Genomic DNA, 25,517 nt, shown 5'->3' on the forward strand with positions numbered 1-25,517 from the left:
AGGGGACAGCCAGAACAACAGGCTGGAATGTGCCTGGCATGTTTGAGGAACAGTAAAGAAGCCAGTGTGGTTTAGTTGGAATGAGGGAGCGAGAGAGCAGGCGAGGTCAAGAAGGTAAGGTCAAGAAGCTAGACCACCAAGGGACCCCGTAGGTTAATTCTTGTCTTCCCTTTGTTGCAGATACTTCAGCTTTTCTGGGCTCAGGGTCTAGAAAGACCATCCATGAACATTCTCCTTACCTCCAGTGAGAGGTCAGAGAGGAACACTGTTGAAGACAGATGGTAAAGGAGGAAACAATGAGTCGTGTGTTTGGTTGGAGTTTGGGTTCAGCTGGTATTTGTTTATTATTCACAGCTGTGGGAGAAGAGGGCCTGATCCTCTCAGTATTGCCTTTAGTAGCCACCGATCTAGGTTGCGTTTTAGAATCACCTAGGGATCTTTTAAAAATCCCAGTGCCCAGGCCATACCCCAGATCATTTCAGTCAGAATCCCTAGGGTGACACTCAGTCATTATTAGGATCTCTTTAAACCCCTCAGGTAATTCTAGTTTACAGCCCAGTTTGAGAGCCCCTAGCTTACTTGATAAGTGGTCCTTGATTGTGATTCTTATTATGGTCTGTGAGTAAACACACACCACAGTGTACATGTTTGCAGTAGTTTATTTTAAAGACTTTACAAGTGGAAGCAACGTGTTGTCTGGAGGTAAGGTATAATAGGAACTGGAGTCCAGTGGAGAAAAGATCAGTCAGGTTCTTCCCAGAAGATAAACCTGTTGTGGAGGGTCCATGCTTGCCCATAGGTCTTTGTTCCCAGTTCAGGAGGTTTCTCCTCAGTGCCAGCTTCATTTACTGGAAAAGTGCACTTGACATGAGTTTAAACTCCTTCCCCCATAGCTTCCAATTCAGCAGCAAACTGTAAGAAAAGATTTAGTCACCAGTTACTACTGTAGATAACATTTTGTGAATTTTGGACATGTTCTAGGCCCCATTTTTTTTAATTCTCCCAAGTCAGAAACTAGGGAGTTTAGGAAATGTTCAGTATGATCAAACTTCCCTTCTGTAGACAGACATTAGCGTACACAGAAGCACATAGAAGAAATTAGTCCCAAAGGTGTGATTGATATTAGTGATAGGTTAAATGATTAAAAATTTCAGTGGTTTTGAGGAATAGTTTAAAAATATGAATTATAAACAGCTTTTTATTTTTGAATTTATTTATTTGAGAGAGAGAGAGACTGCGAGAGAGGGAATGCAAGCAGGGGGAGAGGAAGGAGCAGGCTTCCCGCTGAGCAGGGAGCCCGATGTGGGGCTCAATCCCAAAAGCCCAGAATCACAACTTGAGCCAAAGGCAGCTAATTAATGACTGAGCCACCCAGGCACCCCTAAACAGGTTCTTAAAACTTAATGATCTCTTAATTTGAACATTGGAAGGCCTTAGTCCTGGGACTGTCAGCAAGGTGGGTTTACTGTAAAACAAGAAGGAAGAAGTCACTTTGGCTCTTGAACTGGTGGTCATTTACAAAGCTTAGAGGTTGTAAAGAAGGGACAGAATAACAAGTGGACCCTGAAGAAAGGCATGTTGATAAAAGTAGACCAAAAACCTAAGTATCAGGAGTATTTAAGAGGGGAAGGACAAAATATTTAGTTCAGGGCTAAGCCTTTACGTTATAATTCAATATTTTTTAGAAAGCTGTAAAGCATGGTTTTTGTTCATTTAATAGGCAAAAATAACAGACAAGAGGAAAGACAGAAAATGAACACAGGATTAGTTTTTAATCCATATTCCTACAAGGCAGGCTACCTTTGAGCCCCCTCCAGCTCTAAGTACCTTAATCTATTCCTGGATGTTCTCATACAGGCTGTTGATTTGGTTTCGAAAGTACTTGGAAAGCTCTGCCCGCTTTGCTTTCAGTGTTGGTGTTAAGAGCCCATTTTCAATGGAAAATGGCTCTGGATGAAGAAGGATAGTTTTGACCTAGAAGAGAAGACACATGCGCGCGCGCGCACACACACACACGTTCATTAGTGATTCAGACTTTCCTGCAGAGCCCCCTGCATGCTATGTAAAGAGCTTGAGAAAAGCGGGGTTGATGCAGTGGGAGGGTAAAGAGAACAGTAACACATGCCCATTCCCACAAACTGATAATTTGGGAAAGAACTGAGAAGGGGAAATGGATAATAAATGGCAAATAAGGATTGTACAAGTAACTATAAAAGGTCACTGCCATTCGTTCTTAGTGGGCTAATGGTACAAAGCTTCAAATCCATCCCTTGGAAGTTACATTGAAACCCTCTTATGAATCTAAACATTAGAACTTTCTACTATGACTTAAGAGACCAGGATTATATCAGCAGTACATACCTGTTCAAAGGATTTAAGGCCACCATCTCTCCCAATTTTCTGCAAGTCTTCTAAAATGGCTTCCTTTACATCCTAAGAATATAAAACACAGCTTAAAGCTGGCTGGTTTGAAAAAGAGACCAAATGAAAGGCTAAATGTGAACCAACTCAAAATGCCTACAAAAGCTCATCAGGATAAAAGGATATATATAGGTTTATGTATGTACAAGCACATTTCATGCTTAATATTGCTCAAGAAGCTAATGAGAAGAAAAGGCAAATCTAAATGTTAACAGGGACTTCCTCTGGATGGCACTTTTTGATTCTCTATTCTCCAATTTTCCCCCCATAATGAACATACTATAAAGAGAATAGAAGGGGGTTTTTGTTTGTTTGTTTTTAACTTCCCATCCCATCCTATCCTCCAATCTAATAAAACCCATCAATCTGTTTCAGCTACAGCCACCTATCCCAAGCACAGGAAGAATCTCTTCTTCCAAAAAGGAAGGCATCATTGGTGCCTGAGTTGGAGCGGCCTGTGTTCTGCCACCATGGGCCCCAGGGGTGTGCATCAAGCTTTCCTGAGGAAGACTTACTTGGTTTTGGCACAGTTCTTCAAGGGAGCCTTTAACCCCAAGTTTGGCTACAAATGAGGGCAGCACTTCTGGGTCAGGAATCACAACTCCCACTAAGGAGGACTGTAGAAAGGAAACAAGGCCACGTGAGAGGTAGGATAGGGGTGAAGATAGGATTCTAGCTTGACAATAGGTACTTCCCCAAGATCTCATTTCAACATACTATACTACACACTCTCCTCTCACCGTGTATTTCAAACCCTCATGGAATTCTGATCCCATTTTCCTACTCAGTATCTTTTTTACAAAAATGTTCTATTCAAATTTGATTATGCAAAAAAAAAAAGTGGTATTCAGCATCAAGCCTAAAGCATCTATGGCCTGTCTTTTGCCAATCCCCACCCACTCCCCAAAAGTTAAGTTTAAGCACAGTATGTATAAAATAGTTCCTTGTGCCAGAGGAAATCCCACTGTAGTGGGAACTAAGTGTGACATGGGGGCCTTTGTGACTGAATGGCTACTCTTTAGAGTAACCATTAGAACAATTCTATTGACTTGTTCACAGACTCCCTCACACTTAAATGATTTTTTTTTACATATAGATTGCCTCAAGGGTTGGAGTATGACTTCACTTAATTTGGTTTTACAAGCACAAATCTTCTCATCCGAAACCCGCCTATCCAGATTTCCTGTAGCTATTGGAGCCAGCACAGCCCGTATCTAAAAATGGCTATCGTTAAAACAGCGTATTACCCGTAAGCTATCCCCATGCACAAAAATTTGCAACACTGGTCTACTCCTGATGTAGATATTTTCTATCTTCTCGGGAGCAATGTATTCTCCTTGGGCCAGCTTGAAGATGTTCTTTTTACGGTCAATGATCTTCAGAGTTCCGTTCTATAGGAAAGAGAGAAGAGCGTCAGTGTTTGAGCCCTCTGGGGGATGTCAGTGGATAGAGTGGCAAAGTGACAGGTATTTTCTTTCTGTAAACTTGATCTCTCTAGAGACTTTGGAGCAAACTTTTCATTTTTCTTTGTTGGCTTTGGGGAACGGGAAGGGAGAGGCTTCCAGCAAGAACCTGTCTATACTGTTTTGTCCTCGGTGGAGAGCCTCAGAAAGCATCTCCAGGACCTGCTGAAGCTGTGTAAGTGGTTTCCTCATCCAATGAAGAAACTTCGCAGCTCTGAATTTCCAATAACTTAATTTCCAATTATTCCATTTCCAGAACTCTCAGGAATAGGGAAGGAGTTATATTTACTACGATTTCTGGATTCGTGGATCTCCCGGTCCTTGACTCCCTTTCGTGTATCGCTCCTGTTAGACCCTGAGCAGGCTGCAACAGCTTCACTGTCCTAATGCTAATGAAGCACGGCAATGCTTGTGCTCAGTAGGACTGAAGGAGGGCCGGGGAGGGTTCTGACCAGCCACCAGAGGTCATTTGCAGCTTCATTTTTCTGAGCCAGTTGGTCTGAGGAGCTTAGGTTCTTAGGGATTTGAACTGTAGAATTGGGACAAGTAGCAAATACAATCCACGTGAACACACCCTAAGTAGGACAACAGACTGAACCAACCATGGAACCATAAAGAAGGCTGACTCCAGGAATTAGCTTTCAGTTCAGCCTAATGGACATTATCTGGAAATGACTGAGAAGGCACAGCGCTCTGTCACTCTAGTGTGGGGACGTACTCGAAATTACATCGTTGGTCCATGGAATAGCTGGGACTAGAACACAGATCTCCCACCTAGGTTCTTCAGTGGTGGTGTTCTCCTCTTTATAGTCTGAGGATGCCACAAGCCAGGCAGGATACACACCTAATCATTCCAGCTGCCTCAGCTGATGAATCTAATCGCATTTCTGCATATTATAAACAGTTTTCTTCAGTCCAACAACAGAGGCTTCCAGAAATTCCGAAGAAGCACCCACCGGGAGCCAACGGCCGATGTCTCCTGTGTGAAGCCAGCCGTCCTCATCCAGGGCTTCCTTGGTTTTCTCGGGATCCTTCAGGTATCCTTTGAACACATTGCTGCCCTTGATGCAGATCTGCACAGAAGACAGCACAGGGTGGTACCAGTGGCAAAGGTTGGGACTCCCAGCAGAGGCACTGAACAAACACCTGCTCCCACCTTAAACCATTGGATGATTCCCACTACAGTGGGAACACCACCAGATTTTAGTCCCTGTTGTAGGCGCTGGCAAAGCGAGGTGCACAAATTTTCAGTTCCTTGTTAAAGATCTTGAGTCAAACCCACGTCTGCTCACAGTTGTGTGCTCTTTCTGACATAAACGTCTCTACTCTGATTGTCTGGGCGTGACTACAGAGCACAACCTACCCACCTCTCCTTCATTGTTCACTGAAAAGTAGTTCATGTCAGGTACATCTTGCAGCTTCACGTGATTGCAAGGCAGGGGGACTCCAACATGCCCTAGAACACACCACATTAATTCAGCTGGGAAGCCATGAACCGGTGATAGTTCTGGGCACATTTCTGAGATATTTATGGATTGACTCTAAAAGAGAAAGACTGAAAAGTTACCTGGTGCCTATGCTGGATAGCCAAGATAGAAACCTCTGGACTGAAACTTGAGTTTGCCATGTGCCACATTTGGCCAGAGCACTGAGGTTATCTAACGTAAGCCCTAGTTCAGGTAGAACCTTTCTCCCAACCACCGCATCTTCCACCCAGTAGGCGGAGAACCTACCTGAAGTCCAGTCACCTGGTGACGTAAACGTACAGCCAGCTGTGCATTCTGTTTGACCATAGGCTTCGAACACCTGGGGAAACCAAAGAAGGGTCTGAGACTTACTTAAGACAAAGCATGAAATGGCAACGCCCTACAGCAAGACAGGAGGAAGGTCTCTCAGGACTGGAAGATGCTTGGTGTCCTAATACCTTCAGATATTAATACCTAATACCACGCCTGAGCTCCGAAATCGTTCGTGGGGATGCACCCAAAAACCAAATAGAAATAGACCAAAGTATTAACCCTTCTACTGTATTTCAGGAAAGGTAGCATTTCAAGTTGACAGGAAAATGTGAGTTCTGAAGTGGAGTGACGCCCGGGGACAATGGCTCTTGAGCCTGAGCAGTGGAGCCCTTCTGAAGGAATTGAAGACAGACCGCAGTGTTTCAGTTGTTTGGGGTTTCGTTTATTGGTGGGTTACGTTGTTGCTTTTTGAAAGAAATAACTCCAGCTGTGATACAGAACAGTGACTGGCGAGCTTTTTCTCTACAGGACCAGAGAGTAAATATTTTCAGTGTTGTGAGCCTCTGGGCTCTGTCTGGACTACTTTGCCAATGGAGAACAAAAGCAGCTGTAGACATCATGTAAATGAATGGGCATGGCTCATTCCACCAAAATTTCGCTTCTGAAAAGAGGCAACGGGTCAGGTTTGGCCTATGCTGCAGTTTGCCAAACCCTGGTATAGAGGATAACCTTGACCAGAGAGAGGCTGGTGGGGCAAACCAGGGCCCCAGCTACTGCAGTGCAGGCGGGGCCGTGCTAGGCAGACTCTGTAGAGATGGAGAAGGGTCATTTCTGATGGCAACAGGACCTACCGATCCATGGGTTTTAGGGGCCGAGGGAAATGAAAGTATTAAAAATGGCCAAGAGGATGGTAATTTGAAAGCATAGAAGAGCTCTGGCCTTTGCATCAACTCAGAATCTTTTCTGATGGTGGTCCTACCCAAGGGGACATGGTGAGGACAAGGACCTGTTTTTCTCATGCTGTGCATGTTGGTCAAATGGATGAACTAGTTAGCTATCTAGGGGGAGAAAGAGAATGTCCACACCCAAGCACTTGTATGCAATTCGAGATGGAATAGAAAAATTTTCTAATTTTTCTTTAGAAAAAAGTAAAACCATTTGAGTATCCGAAAATATGAAGGACAGCAGTCTTGTGGAATACTGGAGTCAGAGAGTCCTGTCTAAGCAATTCAAAAACCGCAAGTAAAAAAGTTTAATCAGTTTGATGACATAAACATTTGAAACTGGTATAAAGCAATTTTTCTGTAAGAAAGTAATAGAGTAACTCATGGAAGAAATACAAGTGCCAATAAGTGATATAAAAGATGTTCAGTGTCAATAAAAGAAACAAAACTGCACTGAGATTTTTCATGCATCCGGTTGGTTCAGATTTAAATAACTGAGAAAGCCTGACACTGGCAAGAATGTAGGGAAATAAGGTCTCATGCATTATTTGCAGGAATGTATTAAAAAAAAAAGACAAGACCTTTCTGGAGGGAAGTGTGATAATCTACATTAACATACAAAGCAAACCCATATATTATGACTATTTTGGTAGACAGTATCCTTATCATCTCACTGATTATAATAGTGAAAAAAATAGTGGCTTAAGTGTCCATCAGTAGGAGATGAGTCACTCAGGTATATCCAATAAACTACCTCAAAACAACTAAAATGATGTAGATCTTTATTTGACCAGGCCAATGTGGATGGGACATAGTTTAATAAGTATTTTAGAACTGATGCCAGTTTATATAAAAGTTTCTATACACAGATGCATAAAGAGAAGGATTATTTTTACTGATTTTGAGATTTTTTTGGGTAACTTTCTCCACGGTGTTTTTCAGTCATGTTTTCATTTTTTTAAAGAGTGAGCTCTATTTGTGCAAAAGTGAAATAAGCTATCTTCAAAGAAGGTGCTTGTCTTACCGGACATCCCAGTGCCGCCCGGAGGAACGTCAAGACTGGAGAGGAGATGGGGGCAGCTCCAGTGACCATGAAATTAACCCTCCCGCCCAGGTTGGCCTGTTGAGTAGAAAAAAAAAAAAAAAAAGCCTCTGAAACCTATTCCTTGGCTTCAATTTCCTCCATTGCTAAATGGGTAGAGCAGCCTACCCAGTATAAGAATTAAACTACGTAATTTACAAAGCACTTAGAACAGGGCGGGCCTTGAGGAAGAGCTCTTAATATGTTCGCTGCCCTTGTCCCTATCACCCATAGCTGAGACTCAACCTGCAGTTTTTAAATATTTCCTTAGATAATTTATATTCTCAGGCCCTTTGCATTACATATAATGTCAACAGATCACCTAAGAGAATAAGAGTATACGTTAGAACTTAAGTAAAACAATTTTTTATTTATTTATTTATTTATTTATTTTTGCTTTTTGACCAATTTCCTTTAATGACAAAGTTGTCCAAGTATGATAAACTAGCAGAAAGCTCAGATATTTGCCTGGCTCTGTCCAAGACCCAGCCAACCTACCTGGATCTTTGCAAAGATGAACTTGTCCCATAAACTGTCACGCCTGATGATCCCCTTTTTCACTTCACTGAATTTAGAGGAAATAGCCAAGTTCAACAAGAACTTCTTCAAGGGTGTCTTGGCTTCATTTTGTACCTGCAAGATGATAGCTCCTCTTAGTTCAAAACCTATTGGAGATGCTCACCAAAGCTATTCATCAGTGAGCAAGAGATAGTGCCTTCTTGCTTCATAAGGAAGTGACTTTCATTCATGAACTGGGTTGCTAAATAATGATAATTCCAGAGAATTATGGCCACACTAAGACATAAGTACACTGAGTATATATGTACTAGTACTATACATAAACATAACTATACATATACATATACATAAATCCTGCAGATTTCTTGTCCTTGGCAAACAATCTTGACAACTTTGATCATGTTCTCAAAATGTTCTCAATGTCTGCTTACGAAAATCATTTGGATAGCTAAGAAACAGCTCAATGGGCAATACCTTTTGGGCTTTCAATAGATCAAAGAAAGACCTAGGAATCTGATTATTATTTTTTAAACAAGCACGACATCCCCCCATCCCCATACCTCTGAAGCTTATATACATTAAATTTGGAGAAACACCACTTTTCTCTATGATTAAAGTTCTTCTATCCACACCATACGAAACCCAACGGACTTTCCTATTTATTTCTTCATTTTGGGCTTAGTTCTGACACTAGTTTACAAGCTCACATTATTTCTCTAGACTCCCTTGCCTCACTGACTCTAATCCACTAAACATACACCTGCCAAAGGAGAGCTTCAAGTACAACTCGAAATCCCCCTTACTTCCAAAATTAAATCCTGAACCCTATATTCTGGCCTTCAGGACTCCATCCTACTGGAAGTCAGATTCAAGGAAACCAAGGTTCTTTTCCTGCACAAAATTGGAAGAGAACTCTCCAGCCATCTTCCTTATTGATACTTCCATTTCTGAGCCTATAGCCAATAGAGCTGTTCAACTGCCAACAGTGCTCTAGGCATCTACTCATGCCTATGCCATCGTTTTACTAATGTCTCATCAGCTCTAAGATCTACACTCAAATGTTGCCAGAATCCTGTCATACCTGATACCTCTTTCAACCTTAAGAGATTTATCTTCATTAGTCACAAGATAATCTCCTCCTAATAAGTCACTGACAAAAGCTGGAATTTGGAGACTCACACTAATAACATACTCCATTTTTAAAATAAGTGACACAAGTAAACTCTGTGTTAAGTATCACCATATCATTTAAAAACGATTGGAAGTAAAAACGTGGGGGGGTGGGGGGTGGCATGGGTGGCGCAGTCAGTTAAGTGTTTGATTTCAGCTCCGGTCATGATCCTGGGGTCCTGGGATTGAGTCTCGCATCAGGCTCCCTGCTCAGTGGGGAGTCTGCTTCTCCCTCTTTCTCTCCTCCTCTCCCTGCTTGTGCTCTCTTTCTCAAATAAATAAATAAAATCTTAAAAAAGAAATTAAGTGATCTTTATTTATAAAGAAAAAAAAAGTAAAAGTGTCTGAGGCACCAGAGTGGTAGGGTCAGTTAAGTGTCTGACTCTTGGTTTTGGCTCAGGTCGTGACCTCAGGGTCATGAGATCAAGCCTTGCATTGGGCTCCACACTTGGCCTGGAGTCTGCTTAAGATTCTCTCCTCCTCTGCTCCTGCTAATGTTCTCTCTCTCTCTCACAAATAAATAAATAAATCTTTTTTTTTTCCCAAAGTAAAAATATCTAACAACATGAACATAAACCATAATAACCAGCAAATAATTCCATAGCATGCTGAGAGCTGCTATGACATGCTGACAGCACTTTCAATGTCCTGGGGTCATCTGTGTTCTAGAATGCTGCCTGCCCCATCCCTGGAGCCTCAAGATAGTATCTAAGAATCAGTGTGAAGGGGAGAGCTAGAGTCTCAGTGGTGGAGTCCAAAGCCTGTGAAGAGTGCCATGTGGCCGTTATTTGCTGGGGGCTCCCACGCCTGTGCAATTATGAACTGATCGAGCATCTGGTTCAGAGCCTGGAGTCCATTACTATCTTGCCTGGGCTCATAGCCCAGTTCCAAGGACTCCTTGGGAAGATTAAACAATCCACGACTTGGGTGAGAGACATTAAAGATAACCTGGGGGGAGCGCCTAGGTGGCTCAGTGGATTAAAGCCTCTGCCTTCGGCTCAGGTCATGATCCCGGGGTCCTGGGATTGAGCCCCTCATGGGGCTCTCTGCTCGGCAGGCAGCCTGCTTCCCTTCCTCTCTCTCTGCCTGCCTCTCTGCCTATTTGTAGTCTCTGTCTGTCAAATAAGTAAATAAAATCTTAAAAAAAAAAAAAAGATAACCTGGGGACATGTTATATCACAAAGCAGGGAAGCTGTTAGAAACTACTGGGGTTAAGTCAAAAGGACACGTGATGGGGCTTGATGGGGCTTGATGGGGCTCCCAGCTTCCACAGTGGGCCAATTTGGACATCACGAAGAATGAAGTGCATTAAGTGTACAACTATGCAAATCACAAGTTCATAATATTACAAAGCAAAAAACCTGGGTCATTTCTGAAGACCACTGAGGCACCAGTTCATTATTCTGAAGATTGATAAATAAAGGGAAAGAATATTTGTCATGTCGTTATGAAAGAATCTCTGCTAAGGAACACAAGGGAAGTAACAATTAATCGAATTAGAAAAATCACCACGTTGTAAACTCTAAAGGAAAACAGAGCAGGGATCAGTGACAAGGAACGACTTTGTGACAATAGGATTGTGGCCCAACCCCTCATTGGATAGACTCGGTCAAGCTTTTTGTTTGTTTGTTTGTTTGTTTAACCTCTGAGGCTCAGTCTCCTCAGCTGTAATTTGGAAATGGTAAGTCCAGATGTGATTTCCTGTGATTTTGTGAGGTTTGGATAATGGAATGCATATGAAAGGTTGACTGTGGGACCCGTGCCTCAGCAGGAAGCTCCATAGCAACAGGTGTTAACAAATCAGAGTGACAACTCCTCAGTAAGTCAGCTTAAATTTGAGGGGCTCCCCAAGTCTCTGAATTGAGCTCTTTCTCCAGATCTGGTCCACATTATCCTATCCAGATGAAGGGGTTTCATTTACTACGGTGTTTCACAGTCGCGTTTGTGAATGTGGCCATAGGCGGGTGCTTGTAGGGAGGATGGGGTGGACATGGAAAAAATGTCTTAGCAACACGGAGTCCCTGAGAGCTTAGTCAGGCCTCAGCCACAGACAGGTCCTTCACCTCAGGGCCAGCCCAGCAGAAGCGAGGTTAGTACCTTATCATAGATTCTGTTGAGTAGTCGAGGCACGACGGGAAATACTGTGGGCTTCAGAGTTTTCATGTCATCAGGCAGCAACCGGATATCTCCTTGGAAGAAACCAACTCTGGCACCACAGGAGTACACAACAGCCTAAAAGCAAAACCAGAGATCAGGGCTCAGAGCCAAAAGCCCCCTTTGGGTAGAGACTGTTTTAGACAGAATTGAGGAACCAAGGTGACATCCATGGACACTGTCCACTGTATAGCCCCCTCCCCACACGTTTCAGATACCCAGAATTCTGGGAGCCTGCCCCCAGGACAGGTTGGAAACTCTTTGCTGCTGAGGTGGCAGGATGGGTGAGACAGACCGTGAGACTGAGGGCCCACCCTGTTCCACCCAGAGCTCTGAGTGACAGTCCGAGACACTGTCCTTTGTCAGAGACCATTCGTTTACTCCATAGCGCTCAGGAAAACACTGCCACTTAGACCAGAACATGCCTATAGCTGCAAGACGTCTCAGCTTCAGAGACATTAAAACGTGAAAAAGTATCCTTATTAAAATTGATATCGTATTAATCAGATGTCAATACCTCAGCCCGAGGAGCTGAACCGTTCATTTTGGGCCTTCACTCATCAACAGAGAAGCTGGCTGAAGAGGGATTTAAGCAGGAAGCAGAGAGGGGATTTTCTGTCCATCTTACCAAATGGGTTTTGGGAAGCCAGCTCTGCTTTCAGTTCTCAAATCCGCCCCAGAATTGCCTGAAAAACCTGCAGTCCACTCACAGAAAGGCAGCTCTCCGGCACACACACACACTGAACATCTCGCCGGATCAAATGCTCTTTCTCTGCCCTTCCAGGAGCTAACTTTCTTCTTGCTAACCTGAGATTTTTTTTCTTTTTAAGATTTATTTATTTATTTGTTTATTTGACAGGGAGAGACAGTGAGAGGGGGAACACTAGTAGGAGGAGTGCAAGAGGGAGAAGCAGACACCCAGCTGAGCAGGGAGCCTGATGCAGGGCTCCATCCCAGGACTCTGGGATCATGACCTAAGCTGAAGGCAGACGCTTAATGACAGAGCCACCCAGGTGCCCTGGTCTAACCCAAGATTTAAAAAAAAAAAAAAAAAAAAAAAAATTCTAACCAACACAAAATGTAAAAGAGGAACTAATGTTTCCTCTCCCAGCTCAGAGTCAAGAGCAGATAGTCAGCTCCTGGCTTGGACTTCAGGACTCACAGGCACACTGTGTGAAGGCAGAAGCAAGCATCAGCCCCACTGGACAGACCCAGACGCTGCTAGAAAGGCTTCGCAGCAAGTGAGGAGTCAGGCCGGGCTCAGGACTCAGCTGCACCTGCTCCCTCCCTGTGCGTTCCCATAAGAGAAAGGACTGGAAACGTTGTGTAGCTGCCTTTGGAAAAAACATGGAACTAGCAAGTCAGGACTGTCTTTTCACATATCTGCTGGGAACACAGGACACTCACCTGTACAACCCTCTCAAACATATGAGCCAAGGGGAGGTAGGATATGGTCACATCATCGGGGGTGGGCTTGAAAACATGCTAGCAATCAGAACAAGGAGGAGACAACATTGGGTTAATGCCAGCTTTCACTTCCAAAGGAGATTTAAAACAAGCTATTGTTAGCTATAGTTAATAGTTTATAGTATTGTATTGTATATCTGAAAATTGTTAACTAGATCTTAATAGTTCTTAAGAAAAAAAAACTAACTGCATGTGGTGATGGATGTTAGATTTATTGTGGGGACCATTTTGTAACATATATATGTATATAAATACACACACACACACGAATCATTACGTTGTACATCTGGAATTAACACAATGTTATAACAATTATATCTCAATAAAATTTTTTCTTTGATTTTAAAGAACACTCCTTCCTAGGACTGTCACACACAGTTGTACAGGTAGTACACTGTATAAGTCTGAGAGGTTGTCCCTTAACTTCACTGAGTGTAGAGATGCGCAGCGATTCTAAAAGACCAAGGCTTGAAAATGCACAGACCTCTGGACCAAGATGCACCATTATTTGTCCACATTCAGGCCTTTAACATGATTTTTGTTTGTTTCTGGTTTGTTTTGTGTTTGTCTCTGCCTCCTCTGCCATCAAGATTAAAATCTTAAGACAGATTTACATTTTAATGAGGACCTCTTTTTCAATGGACCACTGACCTCCATACACTTGAGGAAAGAAGAAACATTTGAAACAATATTTTGATGGGTCAGCATGGCTCCTTTAGGGTCACCTATAGGAAACAGGACATGGAGAGAAAGAGCCTTTAAATAACTAATAGGTAGTCTTTGGCTATGAAAGAAGTTGCATTCAATTGGTTCTGCTCCAGAGACCCAAGAGCTTCTCCTGTCACTGTGTCCTCTTGTGAATGGTATGGGACACCATTTATGAACAATTAATGCACCCAGAGACACCACCACTGACAACACGGTTAGCCTTCTACTACCACAGAGGGTACAGCCACAACTTCAGATTGTAACAGTCAAAAGCAAAAATCCAAGTAACCCCACCTTGTGCTGTTTTTATATTTAGGACTTCAGACCTAACTTTATTACTTATCACATTACAAACTGGCTCAGTGGACAGGAGAATATGACTACAGGCCATCATGGGCCATATCAAACGCTATTAGGAGTTCTAATAGGATAAGTCACTGTAGGGGTGGGGGAAGACACACACTGATCTGCGTACAACTCTCTCTGGATCACCTTGATTGAGCGAAACTATTCTGACGATGTCAAGTTGAGAGAGTGGTGGTTGGGGAAGAAAGTTGACTTTGTGATGCCATCTGAAAGGCTCCTGAAATCCATAGCATGGAAACCTTTCCCAGTGTGTTCAATGAAATTTATTTGCTTATACCTGTTTTTCCATTGGGGCATCCATATTCAAAAGCTTCGGGGTGTAAGACCCTAAGGATAGGGCTCATTATAGGGAATATTTACCAGCCCACCCATGCTCGGCCATGTTTTTGGCCAACCAGGGGCCTCTGGGACAGCTTCATGCACACTGACCTGTGGTCCCACTAGTGAAGCAGATGATACTCAGGTCTTCTGGTTTAGGAGGCTAGAGGGAGAAGCACAAGAGATTAACCTACCAAGAACTTTGGGAACTTAACAGGGCAAGACTCAAATTTGAACAGAAGAAAACTTACCACAGGTTTCCTGAAGTTCTCTTTGCCTAGATTCTACATGAACAGAAAGCCAAGAAAGGAAGTCTAGTTAGTTAAGATGGGATGACTAATGACAAATACAGCCCTCTCTTTCTCTTTTCCATGCAAACACACCCCTTTTCTGTGAGAATAGAACCAAAATTGTAACCCAAATCAGGCCCAGAAGCCAACATTCAGGCACAGTGAAAGCCCCAGGGATAGAGCATAGAGTTTCTCTAGAACTCCAACCTCCAGAGGGCAGATTCCAGATGTCCAAATTTCCCATTCTACTCTTGAGGTCCAGTCATCTAGGACCATTACTAAACCTTTTTGAATAACAGGAATCCTTGATATTTCAGTGCTTACAACATCGCAGGCACTGTTCCAAACACTTTCTATAGATTAACTCAGGCAACTCTTTACAACTGCTCTGCGAGGTGGGAACTATGTCAGCCTCATCTTACAGAGGGGAGAAGGGAGATGGGGAGAACCTTGCCTCAGATCACCTAAGTCTTGGATGTGGCGCTGGAACGTGAACCTTGCCACCGGACTCCAGGACCCCTATATTTAGCTACCGCTGAACTCCATATTGATAAGTCCTCTACTTAGAAGTCTGCGCCTACTGGCCACAGACCATTCTCCTCTGACACAGTCCCTGAATTGTTCAAGGGAAATTCTCCTCAAAGCCTCACAGCAGGAGTCTCATGGACTCCTCCCCTTCCACTGCTGGCTGACAGCAGCCTGTGCTCTCCTGTCAATATCCTCCTCATCATGCCTAGTGGCAGAGCAGCCTTCAAGCTATTAGTTCAATTTAAGACACATACCTCAGCATCAAACAGGGATAAGAGCTCAATTCCACTTTTCTCTGCTCTTTGCTTCATGTCATCCTCAAAGGGATCCATAAGAATGATCACTTTCAGGCCCGGGGTGAGGCCCTTCTCCACATTCTCTATCAGCATTGATGCCTTTTGGGGCGTATCACAGATCACTGTAGTGATATCAGCTGAAAGCAGAAACAGAGCCGGAGGTCACCTTCCTGCTCTGCCCTGTACCTGATTGCTTTGCAACGGAGAAGATGTTTTTGAAAATTTCAAAGCTAGTGGGTACCCAGATGAGATTACATCTGCAAATCAGATTTATAATGCATAAAACCTGAAGCATTCCATCAATAATAAATGAGCGCAACGGAAACGGAAGCGCATAATTTTCATGCAAGCTGCCCAGACAGTTTACAGTTCCTAGAGTCACAAAACTCCTGCTTAAGAATACAGACAACAAAGATGGATCCCTCAGGTGTGGTTCTGTCAGTGTGTTTTATTTTGGGGAGGGGAGTAGGGAATAGAAGGGAAAAGAAGGGACAAATGGCATTTTAGCAGACAAAAAGTTTATGATTCTACATGTTAGCATTTTCTTGGATACTCATCTATAAAGGTAAAAAAAAATTGCAATTGTGTCTATAGTCCAAACGGGTCTAGTCACTTAACCTCCTAGTTCTGGGACAGAAAGTTAGATTTTGGATATGTGAATGGGTTGTTACTGAGCCACTGAACTTGTACTTACTTCTCTAACAATGATAATTTTTTCTACAAATGGAGGTACCATTGGTACATGCTGACTAACTGTACTGACTTGGATTTACAACGATAGGAAATGAAATCAGTGGTTTCATAGTGATTTAGTCAATTAAATGACTTAGTGACTCACTCTATGACCTTTTACCCAGTGGGACCAATGTAAGTAGTCTTATCTCTAAACTCTATTGTCACACTCTGCCGCCTTGAACATTTCATTGAACCTTCTGTGTAGAAGCCAACACCTGCTTGGGCTCTTTGTAATTTCCTTGTAAATTATATCCTCAGTATTACAGAACAGGAAAGACTTCCCCAAATTCTGGCCATAGCATTCGAAGTTGGCTAACAAAAGCAGATATTGAGGAATTACTCAGCATTAAGATAGAATCAAGTTATAATTTAATAGCAAACTCTTACCCCTGTTGACAATGTATATGATGGCTTCTGCTCCCAAGGTATCATACAGGGGGACGGCTACCATGGAGTACGTGTAACAAGCCAACTCAGAGATGATCCACTATGTGGAAAAAAGCTCAAGTAAGAACTAGAGAACACTTTGAAAAGGAAGAGTATTACTTCAGTCATTTAGCCAATCAGTGCTTATTTGATGCCTTTGTGTTAAAATAAATCACCTAGGGGCCCTAGAGACTTCCATTGCTAATGCTATAAAGTAACGTTAAAGAAGAGATAAGCTAGCACAGACAACTACAATACAAGAGGACCAAAATACAAGGTAGAGTATGGTAAGTTCCATCGATAAAGGGTACAGAAACCACTGGTTTCAAGGGATTTTTTTTTTTTAGGTGGGAGGTAGGAGGGGGTAGCTGAGGGAGAGGGAATTCCAAGCAGACTCCCCACTGAGCGTGGAGTCGGATGTGGGGCTTGATCTCAAGACCCTCAGATCATGGACGGAGCTGAAACCAAGAGTTGGATGCTCAGTTGACCAGGCCTCCCAGGTGCCCCAGTTTTAAGGAGGGAGAAATCACTTTAGGGTTGGGGTAAAGGCCATCTAGAACTGCTTTGGGGAAAATGATGGAAATTGGGCAGGGTTTTGAAGGACTGGTAAGATTTAGTAATAGAGCTGGAAGCAGGGCAGGCATTCAGGGAAGAAGGAAGTGGATGTGCAAAGATAGGATAGCACAACATCTCTGTGTGTACATCAAGCAGCATGAAGAACAATATGAAATGAATTAGAAAGGTGGGTCAGAATCTGCTAATGGTGGGCCTTGAACGCCAGTCTAGGTGCTATGTACTGAATTGTGTCCCCCCCACCCTAAATTCATGTTGAAACCCTAACCCCCAATGGGACTGCGTTTGGAGATAGGGGCTTTAAAGAGGTAACTAAGGCTAAATAAGGTCATAAGGGTGGGGTCCTGAGCCCATATGACTGGTGTCCTTGTAAGAAGAGGAAGAGGTACCAGGGATGAGAGAGGAAAGACCGTGTGAGGACTCACTTTGAAGGCGGCCACCTGCAAGCCAAGAACAGAGCCCTCAGTAGAAACCAAACCTGCTGACACCTTGATCTTGGACTTCCAGGTTCCAGAACCATGAGAAAGGAAATTTCTATTGTCTAAGCTCCCCCTGTCTACGGTATTTTGTTATGGCAGCCCAAGCCGTCGAATACACTTGGTTGGGCATTAAGTTCCTAAATGAAGAGTCAAGGACATCTCTTCTTATTGAGGCTGATTGAGAGTGTCACAAAGGTGGATTATGTAGAATCACCTCAAAGTACAGCCAGTGCCCTCCCAGGGTTTTGGTTAAGCAGCCGGCTCTAGGGAGCATAGGACATCCATCCAACCATTCTGCAGCAGAAAAAGGCTTTCTCTGAGGATATTGGTCTAAGACTTAACTAAAGCTTAATTCCAATCATCTTAACATCTACCATCTGCTTTCAATCACTGCGGAAAGATGTGTACAGTCTCTCTCGGTAGCACTGGGTACTTTGTTTGACAAGTTCAAGTATAACATGCAAGTTCCCATTCTAATAAAATACCTCCCCCTTTCTACAGTGTCCCCAAGCTCTTACTTGCCAGCCCCACATAGCTTCCTTATATTCTTCATACAACAAAGAGATGAACTTAAAGTGAATCATCATGGGCTAGGAAATAAGAGAAATCCAGGTACTAACTTAGAACCCTAGGCATTCAACCAGGAATTGAGGGAGCACTGAACTGTAACTCTTTACTGGGGGGACAATATTTATAGAATAAGAGAGCTTTAAAAAATTTTGGTAAATCACTTGGTGAGCAAGTGTCAGAGTGCTGGTTTTGGGCCAGGTTTTAAGTCTTTAGTTTCTGAAGTTAACTTGAGCATGGTTACCTCTGGCCTATTCTGAGCAAAGATGCCAATAAATTGGTCTTGTGATGGCTTATGTCCTTTATGCAAGAGACAGGAACCCAGGTACTCTGCACGATCAGACACCTACAAGAGAGATGGGGAGCGGGGGGAGGGGACAAGACCCCAAAGAGAGCAAATTAGCTAGAATGCCACATTAACAAAAGAGTCTACCCCCAAAACAATGGGCAAGACTTACCTGCTTGTAGGATAGCCATCTGTAGGGCTGATTTGGTTTTCTATATCCCAAGCAAGGCCCATTGTCTAAAAACATGACATTTAAAGAAAATCAGCACCACCTGCAAATCCTTTGGATCATAGAAGGTAAAAGAGGATTAGGGAGAGATAAGAGACAAAGGAGGAGAAATCCAGTAAGGACATGGGCTTCTCTTATGTGTCAAGGAAAGTCAAAGGCAATAAGTACTTAAAGTTCTCAAAGGCAGAGAGAGTCTTACAAACTACATCTGAAACATTTAGGAAATGTATTGAAACATTCAGCATGGTTTGGTGTTGGAATATGTGATCTCCGTGGTAACAGGCATTTGGAGAAAATGTTCACATGATGTGAACAAGCAAAATCCCGTAAGTAAACACAAACAGCCCGCCTCTATCAGACAATTTTGGATTGAGCTTCCTTATCATAAAAGAAATGTATGCTCATAAAAATATAGAAAAAAATATGAGCTGTCAATGATTTCACCACCCAAACACTATTAACACTGATAGTGATTTTCAAAGTTCCTTTGTATAGGTTTACAGGATTATTTTCAATCCACAGATATGTTTTGGATCCTACTTTCATCCCCCATTTGATATGAAAATTCCTGTTATTATTTCTTCTTTGCAGAGATTTCCGTGGACTTTTTTGGCCAACTGAGGAAGGGCTCTGTGGCAGTGACTTTTTCTCATGGGGGGGGTGTTTGGGTCATTTCCAAGTCTGATACCTGAAATAATTCTCTGATAAATATTTCCAAATTGCTAATATCAAATTCAGAACGTTTCGTAGAATAGAATCTCTGAAATGAAACAACGTGGTTGGTGTGTGTGTGTTGGGGGGATCTCGGGGGTTGTGGTGGACAGACAGCTCACGTTTTTGATCTCCTGAACCACATTGCTTAGCAGAACAGTTGTAGAAAAGGATTTTTCTCCCACCAGTGACACATCAAGTTGTAGACCCCCAATAGTATCTTTTCCATATCCTTCTGGTTTGCTAGGTTTAAAAAGTTAGTACTTTAACAGCTCTTAAAGTGGGACCTTTTGCTTTGTTTCATTTACTCTCTCAAATCATCTGTTAATGTACTTTTCCTATTTATACGAGAACGTGTCCTGAGATACCAAGGCTCATAAGGAACTACAGGAACCCATACACACCTGCACACACACAGGTACACACTTGTCCGTACACACGTACATCTGCCTTCAATATCTTTACAATTGTGTCGTACACTTGACAGTAGAAGAATGAAACGTCTGAAGAGCTCAAGTTTGGGAACTATGTTTACTAGAATAAACAGTTCTGTCAGCCATGCGAGCCATGGCATAGTGCTGTTGGGTGAGAGAGCCACGCTAATTAACTGAGAAGTCCCAACATCTAAGCCAGAGGGAGAGAGAGTTACTGAGAGAAAAGTAGGAGGGAAATTTTACCTAGAGGTTCTAGTCAGATTGCTGAGAGGGACTCAGGTCTTGCCAAAAGGAAGCGTTCAGAGACAGAGTGACTAAGAATTCAGAGACAAAGCAGTGACCCTGCAATCTAAGTGACAGAAGGAAAGGGAAAGAAACCTGGAAAGACAGAACCGTTTTGATGAAAGAGATATTTAAGGAATGGACAAGGGGCCTGTCCACAGGAAACATGAGGACTTTTTCTCTCCGTTAGAAGAGCTGCATGACAGCTCAAGACGTCGGGACTCACACGGTCGCTTTCCCAGAGGCAAGGCAAGTCCCGGTCCTGAGGTGTTCACAGCCACCACTCCATCCCAGAGAATGTACCTCAGACAGTCTACTGTCTTAACATTCCATATCCACCACTGATGGAATGTTCTCTGTGCACGTTACCCAACTATTGTTATCCCTAAGGTATGAAGCATCATGGAGGACTGGGGCAGTGTCTTCGAGCTCACCCAGTAAGAAATGGCAGCAAATGTGGGAAAACCATACATCACTTCCCTAATGATGAAAGTTCTAGCAGAGACCCATGGCCAAGGAGTACGTCAAATAATTGGCCCTTAGGGGCACCAACTGCAGTCTCATTAAACTCTGGGCCCAATCAGCTTCAGCCTATTTAGCCCAAGTCCCGACCAGGCAACAGCTTAGTCCTTGATTCACATATTCAACTTAGATGTCTGTCTGCTCTAATGGTAGGGTCATCTACAAAGACCCCACCAGTTAACTTCTTGGCCAAGTTGCTGCCCTCAGCTAGGCAGAGTTGAAACTGTGGCATGCAGAACCCCTGAGAAGCTTTGCTCGAGATTCAGATTCTTAGGTCTTACTGTGTGGAAATCTGGTCCTCTGCAACAAGACGGTGCTAGGGGAGCTGTATTTTAGCGGATTCTCAATATAGACCATCTACTGGATAGGGGTTAGAAGTGCAGGTTAGGCCAGGGGCGCCTGGGTGGCTCAGTTGGTTAAGCATATGACTCTTGATTTTGGCTCAGGTCATGATCTCAGCGTCTTGAGATCAAGTCCTACATCAGGCTCCACGCTCAGCCTGAATTCTGGAGATCCTCTGTCTCCCTCTCCCTCTGCCCCACCGCCTCTGTCACCCTCTCTGAAGGAAAGAAAAAAAGACAGACAGAAAGAAAGAAAGAGTGTATGTTAAAGCTGATGTATTCATCTCCACTTGGGACCAGACATCATTTTTCTATTTCTCCTAACTGCTTAGAGGAGAAGCCATTTTAACTTTACCTGTTAAGTTTTGATTCAGTATTAAAAAAGATATTCTAAATGAAGGATCTTATATGCCATATAACATGTGCTAAATGGGTTGGTTCTAGTTATAGCAATGACACAAGAAAGAAAACTCAATGAAGAAAATTTTGAAAAATAGAAAATTCCAAAGGCAAGTTTGTTATATTAGCCATATAGTGTCTTAGGTTGCCAAACAGGAAAGAAACTAATGGATGTTTTGGGTAATGCTTGTTATTTGTATGGAAGTCTAAATAAGTACTGATTTAGAGTCAGAAACACCAAGTATGGTCCCACTTGGAGCCTTCATATAGAAGTTTTCTTTACAATAAACCTTTCTTTGTCTGGAGGAACAACTACTTTCATAAAACACTTCAGAGCTGACTGAAAATAGAACAATCTAGTTAGACAGATTTCAATATCAACTACAACATTTTCTAGTTCTGTTGCCTTTGGAATGTTCCTGAACCTCTGAGTGTCTGTTTCCTCATTTTTTAAAAGTAGAGGCAATAACAGCTAATCCTTAAGGTTTAGGGGAGGTTAAACAGCTGGGATGTGTGTAGTGGTTGATGCATTGGCACTTGACAGGAGTTGGCTAGTAAATATTGTCACAGTGAAAAGACAGAAGGGAACAAGGGAGAAGTCACATAGGCAAAAGCACCTGGGTGGCTCAGTTTGTTAAGCATCTTCCCTCAGCTCAGGTCATGATCCCAGGGTCCTGGGATCAAGTCCCACTTCAGGTTCCTTGCTCTGCGGGGAGCCTGCTTCTCCCTCTCCCTCTGCCCCTCCCCCCTGGCTCATGTGCTCTCTCTCACTTACTCTCAAATAAATAAATAAAATCTTTTTTAAAAAGTCACACAGGCAAACCTATGTTTGGACAGAATATATATATATATATATACACACACACACACACACACACATATATACATATATATACACACACACACACACATATACATAGATAGATAGATATAGATATATAAAGAAGGTAGAGGGAGAAGTATAAGCTGGTTGATTTTGAAAAGAAACTAGTGCACCTCACATTGTGTTCAGTAATACAGATATAAGTAGTGAGACTTGGTAAGTTCCAAATGAACTTGCCCAAGTCCACGTGGTGGCCTTTCTAAGGAAGTCCAAAAGATCATTGCTTTCTGTGGTCCTAAAGAGTATGGGCATGGACCAGCATTAGGGTCAAGGACAAGGTAAGAAGTCAGGAGCCCTGAGTGCTAATTCTGGCTCAGATTCTACATCTATAAATGCAAGGAACTGCATTTATATTAAGTCCTGTTTCTGAACAAATATAAGGTACCAGTGAGTTAATCAAAACACCTTCCTCCACATTATTATCAGATCTTTACCAACATGACAGGGAAGTCTTCCTTGTATTAAGGGACAGATCCAGAGGGGCAAAGTGATTTTGCATCAGGTCACACACCTGGAAATGGAAGAGCTGGGTTTCCAATGCAAGTCTGTCCTATACTGTTTCCAACACCTGTGCTGATACTCTGCTACATCCCCTACCTTTTGTGCATTAGCCTTCAGACTACCACTGGTGTTTAAGAAGTGAGACAGGAGAGAAGTGTAAGCTATGAGATCCCCACCTCCGTCTTCTTGCAGTCGAGGTTAGACTGCCAGGCTTACCAGACACAGCAAGTCCTCTTTGAAAAACTTCATACATTGTCTTGGCATCTGAGTAGTAGTAGGATAGTGGTTCGTTGCTCTTCTGGCTAGCGCCCTTCCGTGCCCCACCCTAGGACACAAGACCAAGTTGAGGCCAAGTCTGACTCGCTTCCACCCTTTCCAAACCCTTATATTGAATTGAAGAGACCATAAATCCTGAACATTGAGCTCTTTATTATTCAATTAATTTTTAAATCCCCAAACTGTAGTGTCCTTACATTATAGAAACCCAGTGACTGTCACAGTTACGTTTTTGGCAATCTCCCCCAACCCCTATAGGCAGACACACATACAATGTGGAGAGAGGAGAGATCATAGTATGGTTTTACGTTGTAAAGATCACACCCAGTTTTAACATCTACCAAGCACATACTATGTGCCAACACCGTGCAACAATTACTATAGACACAAAGTGAGTTATGACCAAACCTTTGTCCATCAACATCTCATGAGTGAGAGACTTTGGAGTGGAGGTGGGGTGAAAAGGACAAACACACAACTATAATATTGTGATGTACATGCTGTAATGAAGGCATACATTCTGGGAGCTGGTCTTGCTACCCATTCTGTATTAAGTAGAAACGTGGCAAAGAAATAATACTTCATAGGGACTTAGAAGAAAACTAAGCATTTACCAGAAAGTTATGGTTTGGTAGAAGGGAGGGAAAGAAGAACAATTCAGAATGAAGGAGCAACCTGAATAAAGACACAGAGACGAAGAGACACATTGCAGAGTCTGGTGGGTGGCCTCTGACAGTCCTGTAGAGAGCAGGGTATCAGAGGAAGAGGCAGTAGCTACAGATGTGCCTAGACAAATCAGCTGGAACTACAGGATCAGGCCCTGATGAGGATCCTGGGGCAGCAAGACAAGCTACAACATGGTCTAACCCTCCCGCAAGTTAGTCTAGAGAGGACTAGGAATCAGTGAAATAAACATTCAAAAATGTAAGTTACTACTGAGATAAGGGCTAAAGAAGGACAGGGTAACATAACACAGTGAGAGCTCTAACTTTGTCTAGAGCATCAGGGAAAATTTCCAGATGTCACATTAAGTCAAGGTGTCAACAATGGAGTTCCCTGTCTAGTAAAGGAAGATAGCGTCTTACTGTTTGTTTACATAGATGGGCTGAGGAAGAAGGAAGAAGGAAAGATGATTCAGACTCAATGAGAAGAGATGCATTTTAACTGAGATAGAGCAGGAGGGGAAATAGGAAAGGGTGTGTGTGTGTGTGTGTGTGTGTGTGTGTGTGTGTGTGTGAGGGAGAAGATATCTAATAAAGAGACTTGTTGAGCTTGAGTGCCACTGAGATAGTCCGGTACTGGAGAGAGATCAGAACTAGAAATTCGGATTTGGGTGTTGTAACATTTTAGGTACAATTCTAAGTCATGAGAGAGGAGGGGTTTTTCGCAGCTGAGAGGAGTTCACAGGGATTGGCAGACTATAATCTAGGGCCAGATCTGCCTTGTTACCTGCTTTTACAAATAAAGATTTATCAGAAAACAGTGTGCTCATTCATTTATGCATTGTCTGCTGCTTTCAACAGCATGAAACATATTGTCTTCATGTTACAACAACAAAGTTGAATAGTTGCAAGAGTCCACACGGCCTGCAAAGACTGAACAATTCACTGTCTGGTCAGCACAGGTTTACCAAACCCTGCCTTAGGGAATTGAGAAAGTGAGAATGAAACTCTAAATGAGGGGAGAAAAGAAGCTGAGTGACAAAGACCGTTTTGGGAATTAGGAAGAAACCTCACTGAAAGATAGTTTGAAAGGAGTTTTAAGAGAAGAATTCTCAAGTCAAATAAGAAGAAGGCTGAAGGAGAAATCATTGAAATTCAAAGTTAGGTCATGAGTGACCCAGAGGAGTTTGGGGGGGAATGGTCAGAGTAAAGGTCAGATCTCAGTGGGCTGAAGTTCAGGAAAGGAAATCAACAGGTTACTCGTAAAGAACTCTAGTAGGGAAAAGGAAGATTAAAAGGAGGTGGTATTGAAGGAACAGGATCAACGCAAATGAAGAGGCCAACAAAAACCATGAAAACAACCTCCCAAAAAAGTGTTGGTGGTGGAGAGTGGATACAACTTGGAGTAAGATTCCGGGGTAGAGGAAAGAAGTTCCTGAAAAGATCAGAAGAGGTGAGCCTTATAAAGGAACAGAAATGCTCTCTTCTCTGCAAAGGACTGAACATGAAAGATGATAAAAGAATGTTCTGGAAGCTTTCCCTTTGCTTGGAGATGTAGGAAGCTGATTTCCTGAAAGTCAGGGAATTGAGGGGAAAAAATCCCACTTCAACTTCCACCAGTTTTAAGACTGGATATTAACTCAAAGCCAGAATTTAACTCAAGGAAATAACTTCTTTATCCTTCTCAGATATTGGGTATTTTAATGAAAACATTCTCCCACCCCCAAAGCACTGGCTCTATCATCTA

General features: G+C 42.8%; 1 protein-coding gene across 3 annotated transcripts in view; it reads right to left on the reverse strand.

Moving 5' to 3' along the window:
- Positions 1-641: 641 nt before the first annotated feature.
- The window catches only part of ACSL5 (acyl-CoA synthetase long chain family member 5), a 44,560-nt gene continuing 19,684 nt past the window's right edge, over positions 642-25,517 (reverse strand). For all 3 annotated transcript variants that reach the window (XM_032880123.1, XM_032880122.1, XM_032880116.1), the window contains exons 3-22: positions 23,049-23,157; positions 18,703-18,767; positions 18,489-18,590; positions 16,587-16,686; positions 15,423-15,601; positions 14,602-14,634; positions 14,462-14,513; positions 13,610-13,683; positions 12,899-12,976; positions 11,435-11,569; positions 8,147-8,281; positions 7,592-7,687; positions 5,618-5,690; positions 5,252-5,340; positions 4,841-4,957; positions 3,669-3,812; positions 2,937-3,038; positions 2,362-2,433; positions 1,828-1,974; positions 642-912 (exon numbers count right to left, since the gene is read on the reverse strand). In XM_032880123.1, the coding sequence (XP_032736014.1) occupies positions 1,834-1,974; positions 2,362-2,433; positions 2,937-3,038; positions 3,669-3,812; positions 4,841-4,957; positions 5,252-5,340; positions 5,618-5,690; positions 7,592-7,687; positions 8,147-8,281; positions 11,435-11,569; positions 12,899-12,976; positions 13,610-13,683; positions 14,462-14,513; positions 14,602-14,634; positions 15,423-15,601; positions 16,587-16,686; positions 18,489-18,590; positions 18,703-18,767; positions 23,049-23,157 (1,896 nt within the window). In that variant the 3' untranslated portion in view covers positions 642-912; positions 1,828-1,833. The remainder of the gene's footprint in view (positions 913-1,827; positions 1,975-2,361; positions 2,434-2,936; positions 3,039-3,668; positions 3,813-4,840; positions 4,958-5,251; positions 5,341-5,617; positions 5,691-7,591; positions 7,688-8,146; positions 8,282-11,434; positions 11,570-12,898; positions 12,977-13,609; positions 13,684-14,461; positions 14,514-14,601; positions 14,635-15,422; positions 15,602-16,586; positions 16,687-18,488; positions 18,591-18,702; positions 18,768-23,048; positions 23,158-25,517) is intronic.

Source organism: Lontra canadensis, unplaced genomic scaffold (assembly GCF_010015895.1).
Source record: "Lontra canadensis isolate GAN:19392208 unplaced genomic scaffold, GSC_riverotter_1.0 scaffold3, whole genome shotgun sequence".
Classification (NCBI taxonomy): Eukaryota; Metazoa; Chordata; class Mammalia; order Carnivora; family Mustelidae; genus Lontra; species Lontra canadensis.